The 12,558-nt window shown below is 43.3% G+C and overlaps 1 protein-coding gene across 4 annotated transcripts in view; it reads right to left on the bottom strand.

Moving 5' to 3' along the window:
- Positions 1 to 11,129, bottom strand: part of LOC112237576 (tumor protein 63-like) — an 88,168-nt gene extending 77,039 nt beyond the window's left edge. For 3 of the 4 annotated variants that reach the window (XM_042322628.1, XM_042322630.1, XM_042322631.1), the window contains exon 1: positions 10,945 to 11,128. In XM_042322628.1, coding sequence (XP_042178562.1) covers positions 10,945 to 10,986 — 42 coding nt within the window. In that variant the 5' untranslated portion in view covers positions 10,987 to 11,128. Of the gene's footprint in view, positions 1 to 10,944 lie in introns of all 4 variants that reach the window. The other variant, XM_042322629.1, reaches the window with a different exon arrangement.
- Between the last annotated feature and the right edge of the window lie 1,429 nt (positions 11,130 to 12,558).

Below are 12,558 nucleotides of genomic sequence, written 5' to 3'. Positions count from 1 at the left end.
TGTGGATTATGCGGAGAGACACATATCAGGGATTCCTCACATTCAAACAGAAGCGTTACTACTGCTTGGTATTCATATTGACTGCTGTATTTTTATAACTATTGGGATTGGTACATACTAGACATGTAATGTATGAGCAATGACATTCCTATGACATTCCTATGACAATTTATACAAATAGGGATCGGGGGTTTCTATAGGCTATTTAGGGTGACGATTCTAACCAATGAGATAAGTCTGAGATCCAGTACAGTAGCCCTCTACATGATTTCACACGTTAAACCAATCAGACTTACGGTCACGCTCTGACCTTTAATATCTCTGTTTTCTTTATTCTTTTGGTTAGGTCAGGGTGTGACGAGGGTGGGTATGCTAGTTTTGTATTGTCTAGGGTTTTTGTATTGTCTAGGGTTTTTGTAGGTCTAGGTCTGGGGATCATAGGCAGCCCTTTTTCCTTTATTATTTGTGGGTTCTTATTCCATGTTTAGTTGCCTGCTTGCACTACTCATATTAGCGTCACGGTTCATTTTGTTCTTTTGTTCAGTGTTCGTTCTTATAATATAAAGAACGTACGCATACATCGCTGCACCTTGGTCCGATTTATATAACGAACGTGACACTTACTTTTACTGGTAATTTTGTTCTGTCAAGAAATGAGTAAAAGGGCTGCAACTCAACTACTTCTGCCCTAGAGCTTCCAAACATAGAAATGTAATTAATCAAGCTTTCAAATTACCAGAGTAAGCAGTTCCAAGCCCTTTCTATAGATTATATTTCTATGTTTTGGATCAATGACTCATTATCACTTCTTCTGCAAGATTATGGCAGAGAGAGAGAGAGAGAGAGAGAGAGAGAGAGAGAGAGAGAGACACAGAGAGAGAGAGAGAGAGAGAGAGAGAGACATAGAGAGAGAGAGAGAGAGAGAGAGAGAGAGAGAGACATATAGAGAGAGAGAGACAGAGAGAGAGAGAGACACACAGAGAGAGAGACAGAGAGAGAGAGACACATAGAGAGAGAGACAGAGAGAGAGAGAGAGAGAGTCAGAGAGAGAGAGAGACACATAGAGAGAGACAGAGAGAGAGAGTCAGAGAGAGACACATAGAGAGAGACAGAGACACATAGAGAGAGACACAGAGAGAGAGACAGAGAGAGAGAGTCAGAGAGAGAGACACATAGAGAGAGACAGAGAGAGAGAGAGACAGAGAGAGAGACATAGAGAGAGAGAGACACATAGAGAGAGACAGAGAGAGAGAGAGAGAGAGAGAGACAGAGAGAGACACAGAGAGAGAGTCAGAGAGAGAGAGACACATAGAGAGAGAGACAGAGAGAGAGAGAGAGAGAGAGACAGAGAGAGAGAGACACATAGAGAGAGACAGAGAGAGAGAGTCAGAGAGAGACACATAGAGAGAGACAGAGACACATAGAGAGAGACACAGAGAGAGAGACAGACAGAGAGAGTCAGAGAGAGACAGAGAGAGAGAGAGACACATAGAGAGAGAGAGACAGAGAGAGAGACACATAGAGAGAGAGACACATAGAGAGAGAGAGAGAGAGAGAGAGAGAGAGAGAGAGAGAGAGAGAGAGAGAGAGAGAGAGAGAGAGAGAGAGAGAGAGAGAGAGAGAGAAGGTACTGGTCTGTTTCCTCTTCAACTCCTACTAACTCATTACCAACAGGAGAAAGTACAAAGACAGGGGAGGTCAGTAATCTGATTTCTTCTCTTTACGATAGTTGATAGTTTTATGAGCATGAGGCAATTGACAATTGATGTAAAGGACAGGGAGTTAGAGGTGAGATGGCCCATAGACCTGGCCCGAGGGGGGGAATAGAGGTGAGATGGCCCATAGACCTGGCCCGAGGGTGGAATAAGGGTGAGATGGCCCATAGACCTGGCCCGAGGTGGGAATAGAGGTGAGATGGTCCATAGACCTGGCCCGAGGGGGAATAGAGGTGAGATGGCCCATAGACCTGGCCCGAGGGGGAATAGAGGTGAGATGGCCCATAGACCTGGCCCGAGGTGGGAATAGAGGTGAGATGGCCCATAGACCTGGCCCGAGGGGGAATAGAGGTGAGATGGCCCATAGACATGGCCCGAGGGGGAATAGAGGTGAGATGGCCCATAGACCTGGCCCAAGGGGGAATAGAGGTGAGATGGCCCATAGACCTGGCCCGAGGGGGGGAATAACTGCCATTCCAGCCTCTCATCTCTTCTGACCTGCACCCTGGGTAGTGGTGAGTGAACAGGGAGAGGGAGGGCACTGTGGACCTTGGGTCAGTCCCCTGGGTGGTGGTGAGTGACCAGGGGGAGGAAGGGGCATTAACAGAGCTAACAGGGTGGGTGGGCGGACCGTAGGTCTGGACTGGCTGGGTAGGAGACTGACAGAGTGTCTAATCTATCCACACCTCATATATACCTGCTGAGGTGGGCAGAACAGGGGATTTTATCAACAGCAACACACCATTAAAGCAATTAAGAGTGGCGACTAAACAGCATCGCATGGCCCACCACTAGGCTACCATGGCCCACCACTAGGCTACCATGGCCCACCACTAGGCTACCATGGCCCACCACTAGGCTACCATGGCCCACCACTAGGCTACCATGGCCCACCACTAGGCTACCATGGCCCACCACTAGGCTACCATGGCCCACCACTAGTCTACCATGGCCCACCACTAGGCTACCATGGCCCACCACTAGGCTACCATGGCCCACCACTAGGCTACCATGGCCCACCACTAGGCTATTATGGCCCACCACTAGGCTACCATGGCCCACCACTAGGTTACCATGGCCCACCACTAGGCTACCATGGCCCACCACTAGGCTACCATGGCCCACCACAATCTGACGTGGAGCCTCCCTGGAGAAGGGGTAGAACCTGATACCTCACATTTGGGGTCTGCTTCCCAAATGACACCCTATTCCCTATATAGTGGCACTACTATAGACCAGAGCCCTATTCCCTACATCCCCTCTGGCTTCGTCTCAAATGGCACCCTATTCCCTACACATTTTTCAACCATGGGTTACATTTGATCATTTTACGTCATTTAGCAGACACCCTTATTCAGAGTGATTTACAGGAGCCATTAGGCTTTAAGTGCCTTGCTCAAGGGCACATTGGCAGATTTTTCACTGAGTTGGCTCCGGGATTCCAATCAGCAACCAATCGGTTACTGGCCCCACGCTCTTAACCGCTGGGCTACCTGCCACCCTATGGACTCGGGTCAAAAGTAGTGCACTACTAATAGGGTGCCGTTTGAGACGAAGCCAGAGGGGATGTAGGTGGACAGAGAGATCCCACACTTTAATACCTACCACTCACTAGACTTAAAAAGCGTTTTGCTGCCATCTGAGAAACATATCAGAGATCCTAAAGGAGATGTTAGATACCAGAGAGGTTTGATTTACAACTTCACAATTAGAGTTCAGCAACATTATTTAGAACACTTGATTAACGACACAATATGCATGATGGTTCATTTAAGCAATAAGGAGCGAGGGGGTATATGGCCACTATGCAATGGCTAAAGGCTTTCCTAAGAGTTCCTGGATACAGCCCTTATAGCCTTGGTATATTGGCTAAATACAGTGGCTTGCGAAAGTATTCACCCCATTTGCATTTTTCCTATTTTGTTGCCTTAAAAACTGGAATTAAAATAGATTTTTGGGGGTTTGTATCATTTGATTTAAACAACATGCCTGCCACTTTGAAGATGCAAAATATTTTCTATTGTGAAACAAACAATAAATAAGAAAAAAACTGAAAACTTGAGTGTGCATAACTATTCACCCTCCCCTAAAGTCAATATGTTGTAGAGCCACCTTTTGCAGCATTTACAGCTGCAAGTCTCTTGGGGTATGTCTCTATAAGCTTTGCAGATCTAGCATTATTGCCCATTCTTCAAGGCAAAACTGCTCCAGCTCCTTCAAGTTGGATGGGTTCCGCTGGTGTACAGCCATCTTTAAGTCATACCACAGACTTTCAACTGGATTGAGGTCTGGGCTATGACTAGGCATTTAAATGTTTCCTCTTAAACCACTCGAGTGTTGCTTTAGTAGTATGCTTAGGGTCATTGTCCTGCTGGAAGGTGAACCTCCATCCCAGTCTCAAATCTCTGGAAGACTGAAACAGGTTTCCCTCAAGAATTTCCCTGTACTTAGCTCCATCAATCATTCCTTCCATTCTGACCAGTTTCCCAGTCCCTGACGATGGAAAAACATCCCCACAGCATGATGCTGCCACCACCATGCTTCAATGTGGGGATGGAGTTCTCTGGGTGATGAGAGGTGTTTGGTTTGCGCCAGACATAACGTTTACCTTGATGGTCAAAATGCTCAATTTGAGTCTCATCTGACCAGAGTACCTTCTTCCATATGTTTGGGGAGTCTCCCACATGCCTTTTGGCGAACACCAAACATCTTTGCTTATTTTTTTCTTTAATAAGCAATGGCTTTTTCTACCCACTCTTCCGTAAAGCCCAGCTCTGTAGAATGTACGGCTTAAAGTGGTCCTGTGGACAGATACTCCAATCTCCGCTGTGGAGCTTTACAGCTCCTTCAGGGTTACCTTTGGTTACTCTTTGTTGCCTCTCTGATTAATGCCCTCCTTGCCTGGTCCGTGAGTTTTGGTGGGCGGCCCTCTCTTGGCAGGTTTGTTGTGGTGCCATATTCTTTCATTTAAAAAAAAAAAAAAATAGATTTAATGGTGCTTCGTGGGATGTTCAAAGTTTCAGATATTTTTTTATAACCCAACCCTGATCTGTACTTCTACACAACTTTGTCCCTGACCTGTTTGGAGAGCTCCTTGGTCTTCATGGTGCCGTTTGCTTAGTGGTGTTGCAGACTCTGGGGCCTTTCTGAACAGGTGCATGTATACTGAGATCAGGTGACAGATCATGTGACACTTAGATTGTACACAGGTGGACTTTATTTAACTAATTATGTGACTTCTGAAGGTGATTGGTTGCACCAGATGTTATTTAGGGGCTTCTAGAAAAGGGGTGAATACACACACACACAATACTTTTCTGTTTTTATTTTTTAGATTTTTTTTTTTCATTTCACTTCACCAATTTTGACTATTTTGTGTAGGTCCATTACATTAAATTTAAATTACAGATGTAATGAAACAAAATAGGAAAAACACCAAGGGGTGAATACTTTTGCAAGGCACTGTATCATAAACCCCCTTATTGCTATTATAAACTGGTTACCACCGTAATTAGAGCAGTAAAAATAAATGTTTTGTGATATCTGTGGTATACAGTCTGACATACCATGGCTGTCAGCCAATCAGCATTCAAGGCCTGAACCACCCAGTATATAATCTTAAATAAACCATTAAGTAAATACTGTTGTTAGGCTAACTGGTATGATCGGTTTTGTGAATGCACCTCTACTCCTGTTGATCACATACCCCTTTTCTTTCTGTTACTTATATGCAAATGATTTCTGTCTCTTCTCTAGAAAATTAGACATCTGTGAGAGCATTCCAAACCAAACAAGTGGATGTGAATATCTTTGAGACATCTTAAAGTCTCCAAACCCATTGGGAAAATATTGAATTCCGCCAAAGTTCTCTTTCAATATTCCTCTTATCATAGAAGCACTGTGGCGTTCCCTAAATACAGTCAGTCTTGTGTGGCTGGATAAAAAATAATGGAACTCATTTTCCCCCCTCTATTTGCAAAGACCTGTTGAGAGCAAGAGTGGTGAACTGACCCCAGATTAAAAACTCACAAGATGGGGTTTTAGATCTCAGCTGAAGTCCTCTATCTACACCCCCTCCACTTGGGACTAACAGTGTGTGTTGACAACAGTACTATACAGTGGAAGCAGAGAGGAGTGGTCAAGTATAGGTAGATAGACTCGTCACCTGAGCACTAACACTGGTGGGCTTTAGGAGAACAAATAGACACAGGTGTTTAGACCTAACAACCATTTTAGAAGCCATCTTATAAAGTGGAGAGAGTAGCAGATTGACACCAGACTGTCATCACACCAGACTGTCTTCACACCAGGAGACTGTCATCACACCAGACAGTCATCACACCAGACTGTCATCACACCAGGAGATGGCCATCACACCAGGAGACTGTCATCACACCAGACTGTCATCACATCAGGAGACTGTCATCACACCAGACTGTCATCACACCAGGAGACTGTCATCACACCAGACTGTCATCACACCAGGAGACTGTCATCACACCAGACTGTCATCACACCAGGAGACTGTCATCACACCAGACAGTCATTACATGGGCTTGCCCCTACCTATCTTTCCGATTTGGTCCTGCCATAGGTACCTACACGTACGCTACGGTCACAAGCTGCAGGCCTCCTTACTGTCCCAAGAATTTCTAAGCAAACAGCTGGAGGCAGGGCTTCTCCTATAGAGCTCAATTTTTATGGAATGGTCTGCCTGTCCATGTGAGTGACGCAGACTCGGTCTCAACCTTTAAGTCTTTACTGAAGACTCATCTCTACAGTAGGTCCTATAATTGAGTGTAGTCTGGCCCAGGGGTGTGAAGGTAAGGTGAACGGAAAGGCACTGGAGCAACAAACTACCCTTGCTGTCTCTGCCTGGCCGGTTCCCCTCTCTCCACTGGGATTCTCTGCCTCTAATCCTATTACAGGGGCTGAGTCACTGGCTTACTGGTACTCTTCCAATGCCGTACCTAGGAGGGGTGCGTCTCTTGAGTGGGTTGAGTCACCTACGTGATCTTCCTGTCCCGGTTGGCACCTCCCCTTGGGTTCGTGCCGTGGGGGAGATCTTCGTGGGCTATACTTGGCCTTGTCTCAGGATGGTAAGTTGGTGGTTGAAGATATCCCTCTAGTGGTATGGGGGCTGTGCTTTGGCAAAGTGGGTGGGGTTATGTCCTGCCTGTTTGACCCTGTCCGGGGGCATCATCGGATGGGGCCACAATGTCTCCCGACCCCTCCTGTCTCAGCCTCCAGTATTTATGCTGCAATAGTTTATGTGTCAGGGGGCTTGGGTCAGTCTGTTATATCTGGAGTATTTCTCCTGTCTTATCCAGTGTCCTGTGTGAATTTAGGTATGCTCTCTCTAATTCTCTCTCTCTTTCTCTCTCTCTCTCCCTCTCTCTCTCTTTCTCTCTGAGGACCTGAACCCTAGGACCATGCCTCAGGACTACCTGGCCTGATGACTCCTTGCTGTCCCCAGTCCACCTGATCGTGCTGCTGCTCCAGTTTCAACTGTTCTGCCTATGGAACCTTGACCTGTTCACCGGACGTGCTACCTGTCCCAGACCTGCTGTTTTCTACTCTCTAGAGACAGCAGGAGTGGTAGAGATACTCTGAATGATCGGCTATGAAAAGCCAACTGACATTTACTCCTTAGGTGCTGACCTGTTGCACCCTCTACAACCACTGTGATTATTATTATTTAACCCTGCTGGTCATCTATGAACATTTGAATATCTTGGCCATGTTCTGTTATAATCTCCACCCGGCACAGCCAGAAGAGGACTGGCCACCCATCATAGCCTGGTTCCTCTCTAGGTTTCTTCCTAGGTTCTGGCCTTTCTAGGGAGTTTTTCCCAGACACCGTGCTTCTATACCTGCATTGCTTGCTGTTTGGGGTTTTAGGTTTCTGTACAGCACGTTGTGACATCAGCTGATGTAAGAAGGGCTTTATAAATACATTTGATTGATCACACCAGACTGTCATCACACCTGGAGACTGTCATCACACCAGACTGTCATCACACCAGGAGACTGTCATCACACCAGGAGACTGTCATCACACCAGGAGACTGTCATCACACCAGACTGTCATCTTTACAGACAAACTAATGGAACCAATAAACTAGCAAACAAATAAATATACTGTCCTTTATGATTAGTGTAATTAGCAGACAGTTAGGAACTGTTCAACTGCACAGAAAGCATATTACAAAAATATCTTAATGACAATTTTCGTAAAAATAAGAGATAAAAGAAATGTGCCTGAAATCCAGAAAGATTGACGTTAAGTAGGACTGTAATACAACTATATTCTAGCCTCTACAAAAATGATTTGACTTGCTCAAGGTGAAGCGATACTTGAAAAGGAATTATATAATCCTAAAAAAAATTTAAAAAAACCTTACTGACTATAATGACAGTCACTAGTTGTCACGGCCATTATCTGTCATTAGGAAAAAAGGAAACATGGATAACTTTCTATCATGTCATTTCTTTCTCCAAGACCAGAAGGTATTATTTGCTTTTCCAGATGGTTATTATAGCAGAGAATCAACCCTTATTTAATTTTTAATTTTTTAATTTTACCTTTATTTAACCAGGCAAGTCAGTTAAGAACACATTCTTATTTTTAATGACGGCCTGGGAACAGTGGGTTAACTGCCTTGTTCAGGGGCAGAACGACAGATTTGTACCTTGTCAGCTCGGGGGTTTGAACTCACAACCTTCCGGTTACTAGTCCAACACTCTAACCACTAGGCTACCCTGCCGCCCCAATGCCTATGTCACACCTTGTAATTCTAAATGCCAAAACATATGTAAACCCTACATTTCTGGTTCCAGTAAATTATATAGTGGCTCCATTTTGGACAACCCAAAATAAATAATTTTTGTTGTCCCATGTAGCTTACTCATACAAACATTTTATGTTCTTTAAATTATTCCAATTAACCATCTTGAACTATGATACATTATTTTGGGCTATATTGTTTCCATACAAAGGGACAATTTCCTGTTCATAAGCTCCAATAGTTCTACTCCACAATGCTCCTCAAATCACAGCTCCCATCTCCAGATCCACCCCTCAATCACAACCACCATTTTATCTACTGTCTCCAAAATAAATCAAACACAGAAAAACGACAAACTCACACAATGAAGTTGCAAGACAATTTGGGGAGACGAATCAGAGATTATTATATTAATTTACATTTCTGTAATGTAACAATTAGGCAATAAAAAAAACACACAGCCTTAAATCACAGTAAAGCAATACAATCCATGCCATAATTACTGAACCCTCATCGTCTTGTCTAATGAATGGTAAAACACCGATGGAACTATTAGAGCTATAGTAACTATTGGAGCTATAGTAACTATTAGAGCTATAGTAACTATTATAGTAACTATTGAGCTATAGCTTATGTAACTATTAGAGCTATAGTAACTATTGGAGCTATAGTAACTATTAGAGCTTATGGAACTATTAGAGCTATAGTAACTATTAGAGCTATAGTAACTATTAGAGCTATAGTAACTATTGGAGCTATAGTAACTATTGGAGCTTATGTAACTATTAGAGCTTATGTAACTACTAGAGCTATAGTAACTATTAGAACTATAGTGACTATTGGAGCTATGTAACTATTAGAGCTATAGTAACTATTGGAGCTTATGTAACTACTAGAGCTATAGTAACTATTAGAGAGCTATAGTGACTATTGCTATAGAGCTTATGTAACTAGAGCTATGTAACTATTAGAGCTATAGTAACTATTGGAGCTTATGTAACTATTAGAGCTATTGTAACTATTGGAGCTTATGTAACTATTAGAGCTAATGGAACTACTGGAGCTAATGGAACTAATGGAGCTAATGGACCTACTGGAGCTAATGGAACTACAGGAGATAATGGAACTACAGGAGATATTGGAACTACAGGAGCTAATGGAACTACAGGAGCTAATGGAACTACAGGAGCTAATGGAACTACAGGAGATAATGGAACTACAGGAGATAATGGAACTACATGAGCTAATGGAACTATTGGAGCTAATGGAACTATTGGAGCTAATGGAACTCCAGGAGCTAATGGAACTATTGGAGCAAATGGAACTATTGGAGCCAATGGAACTATTGGAGCTAATGGAACTCCAGAAGCTAATGGAACTATTGGAGCTAATGGAACTATTGGAGCAAATGGAACTATTGGAGCAAATGGAACTATTGGAGCTAATTGAACTACAGGAGCTAATGGAACTGGAGCTAATGGAACCAGAAGCTAATGGAACTATTGGAGCTAATGGAACTATTGGAGCAAATGGAACTATTGGAGCTAATTGAACTACAGGAGCTAATGGAACTATTGGAGCTAATGGAACTATTGGAGCTAATGGAACTATTGGAGCTAATGGAACTATTGGAGCTAATGGAACTATTGGAGCTAATGGAACTACTGGAGCTAATGGAACTATTGGAGATAATGGAACTATTGGAGCTAATGGAACTATTGGAGCTAATGGAACTACTGGAGCTAATGGAACTACTGAAGATAATGGAACTACTGGAGATAATGGACATTTTGGAGCCAATGGAACTACTAGAGATAATGGATCTATTGGAGATAATGGAGCCAATGGAACTATGGTGAGTCAGTAGTTGTGACTCCAGATGTTAACAGGGCTAATGGCAGAGTGCAGGGCCACATCTCAACAGGACAGGGTAGCGGAGCAGAGCAGCCATTTCATACAGCGCCTCTTCCTCTATTCAACAAACACTCCAGGTGTTTACATTCCCCTGCACACACACACAACGCCGCACACATGCAGATAAACACATACAAAGCCACTGAATCGAAACACAAACGAAAAGTAATCTGCTGCCTAAACATCTTTCTCCATTTGTTTTTCTGTGAGTGCCACAGACAGATTTAAAATAATCACTTTGTTTTGAACTATTTCAACTTTTTCAAATTCCTTCTTTATGTTAAAGCCCCTATACCACCACGAAGCCCTAAGCCGCCAATAAACTCCGACACCAAATCACATCGAAAAGATTTAACGGGGTGAAAATGTTAAAATATAAAAACGGCAGTAACACTACTAATAAGGTATTGATATATTTAGCATTTCTCCAGTCCCACTCCCACCATGGAGCTACAGAAGCTCTATGGATCCAAGGGGACGTTAGCGGTCCCTGATGCCCCAGTAGGAGCCTCCTCCCTGGGCCTTACCTCGCTGTACGACGTGGGCGTCCCCGTCTCCAGATACAACATGTTGGCGCTGAGGTTGAGCAGTGCTGTGTGCTCCACTGACTCCAGGATGAACCTCTGGTCCCTGTCTCAGTCTGAATGAACCGAGTGGCTATGAGGACTATGGATGACAACAGGACAGGACAGGCAAAGAGTCTCTATAGGAATCTATGGGAAGGAGATATATACCAGGGGGGTTGAGAGGAGGAGAGGAGGAGGGGTCTGAGGAGCTACCTGTCCAATACCTGGGGTGGTGAGTCCACACCCATCTCCTTGACTACCTCTCTCTCTCTCTGCTAAGACAGACAAACAGCTCACTCAGTTAATTCCATTCAATACAATCAGGACCCTTAATACAGTGATTGCTTTCAATGCAACCTGATTTATATCAATTTAATGTACATTTCAGTTAGTCCTGTCATGTTCTCAGGTTAAAACAACACCTCTGATTTGATACATTATCCACGTCTCTGTTGTACAGAACAACTCAAAGTGACAAGACATAGCTCTGAATATCCACACAGACTGGTATATTCTAATGTCCTTAAATGATACCAATGCTGAATGGAACTGAACTGAGGTCTACTAGCTGAACGAGGCTAATGAATAGCACATTGAAGAGGCTAATGAATAGCAGATTGAAGAGGCTAATGAATAGCACACTGAAGAGGCTAATGAATAGCACAGTGAAGAGGCTAAAGAATAGCACATTGAAGAGGCTAAAGAATAGCACATTGAAGGGGCTAAAGAATAGCACATTGAAGAGGCTAATGAATAGCACATTGAAGAGGCTAATGAATAGCACATTGAAGAGGCTAATGAATAGCAGATTGAAGAGGCTAATGAATAGCACACTGAAGAGGCTAATGAATAGCACATTGAAGAGGCTAATGAATAGCACAGTGAAGAGGCTAATGAATAGCACATTGAAGAGGATAATGAATAGCACATTGAAGAGGCTAATGAATAGCACATTGAAGAGGCTAATGAATAGCACATTGAAGAGGCTAATGAATAGCACATTGAAGAGGCTAATGAATAGCACAGTGAAGAGGCTAATGAATAGCACATTGAAGAGGATAATGAATAGCAGATTGAAGAGGCTAATGAATAGCACAGTGAGGAGGCTAATGAATAGCACATTGAAGAGGCAAATTAATAGCACACTACACATGAACGCTATATTGCAGCCGTGAGCATTTCCTCTTCACTGAGCCATCTCCTATTACATGAACCTTCATTTGTCATTTAAACAAAGACATTTGAGAAGTTATAATAGTTTCTAAGTTTAAGATTCAGTATATGATATAGACAGAACCTGAGAGCTGAATTGAGGCCTGAGGTACAGGGTTGAAAAAGGGTGAAGAAGGGTTGGCAAAGCACAGGATAAATAAGATATTGAATTGCATGTGAAATCAAAAAGTAAAACTTAATTTGACAATTGGATATATTTGAGCTATATATTAGAGTTTTTAGATCCTGAAAAGGTTTTATATATAATGATAAGTACCTCTCATAGCTTAAGAATAGCTAACACAGCTTACAAATGACCACGACTAACCTGTAACCTCGCACATAGATGCGGTACCGGTACCC

The sequence above is a fragment of the Oncorhynchus tshawytscha genome, linkage group LG05 (assembly GCF_018296145.1).
Source record: "Oncorhynchus tshawytscha isolate Ot180627B linkage group LG05, Otsh_v2.0, whole genome shotgun sequence".
Lineage (NCBI taxonomy): Eukaryota > Metazoa > Chordata > Actinopteri > Salmoniformes > Salmonidae > Oncorhynchus > Oncorhynchus tshawytscha.
Note: the sequence above shows the minus strand (reverse complement) of the source record. Positions and strands in the feature narration are given on the sequence as shown.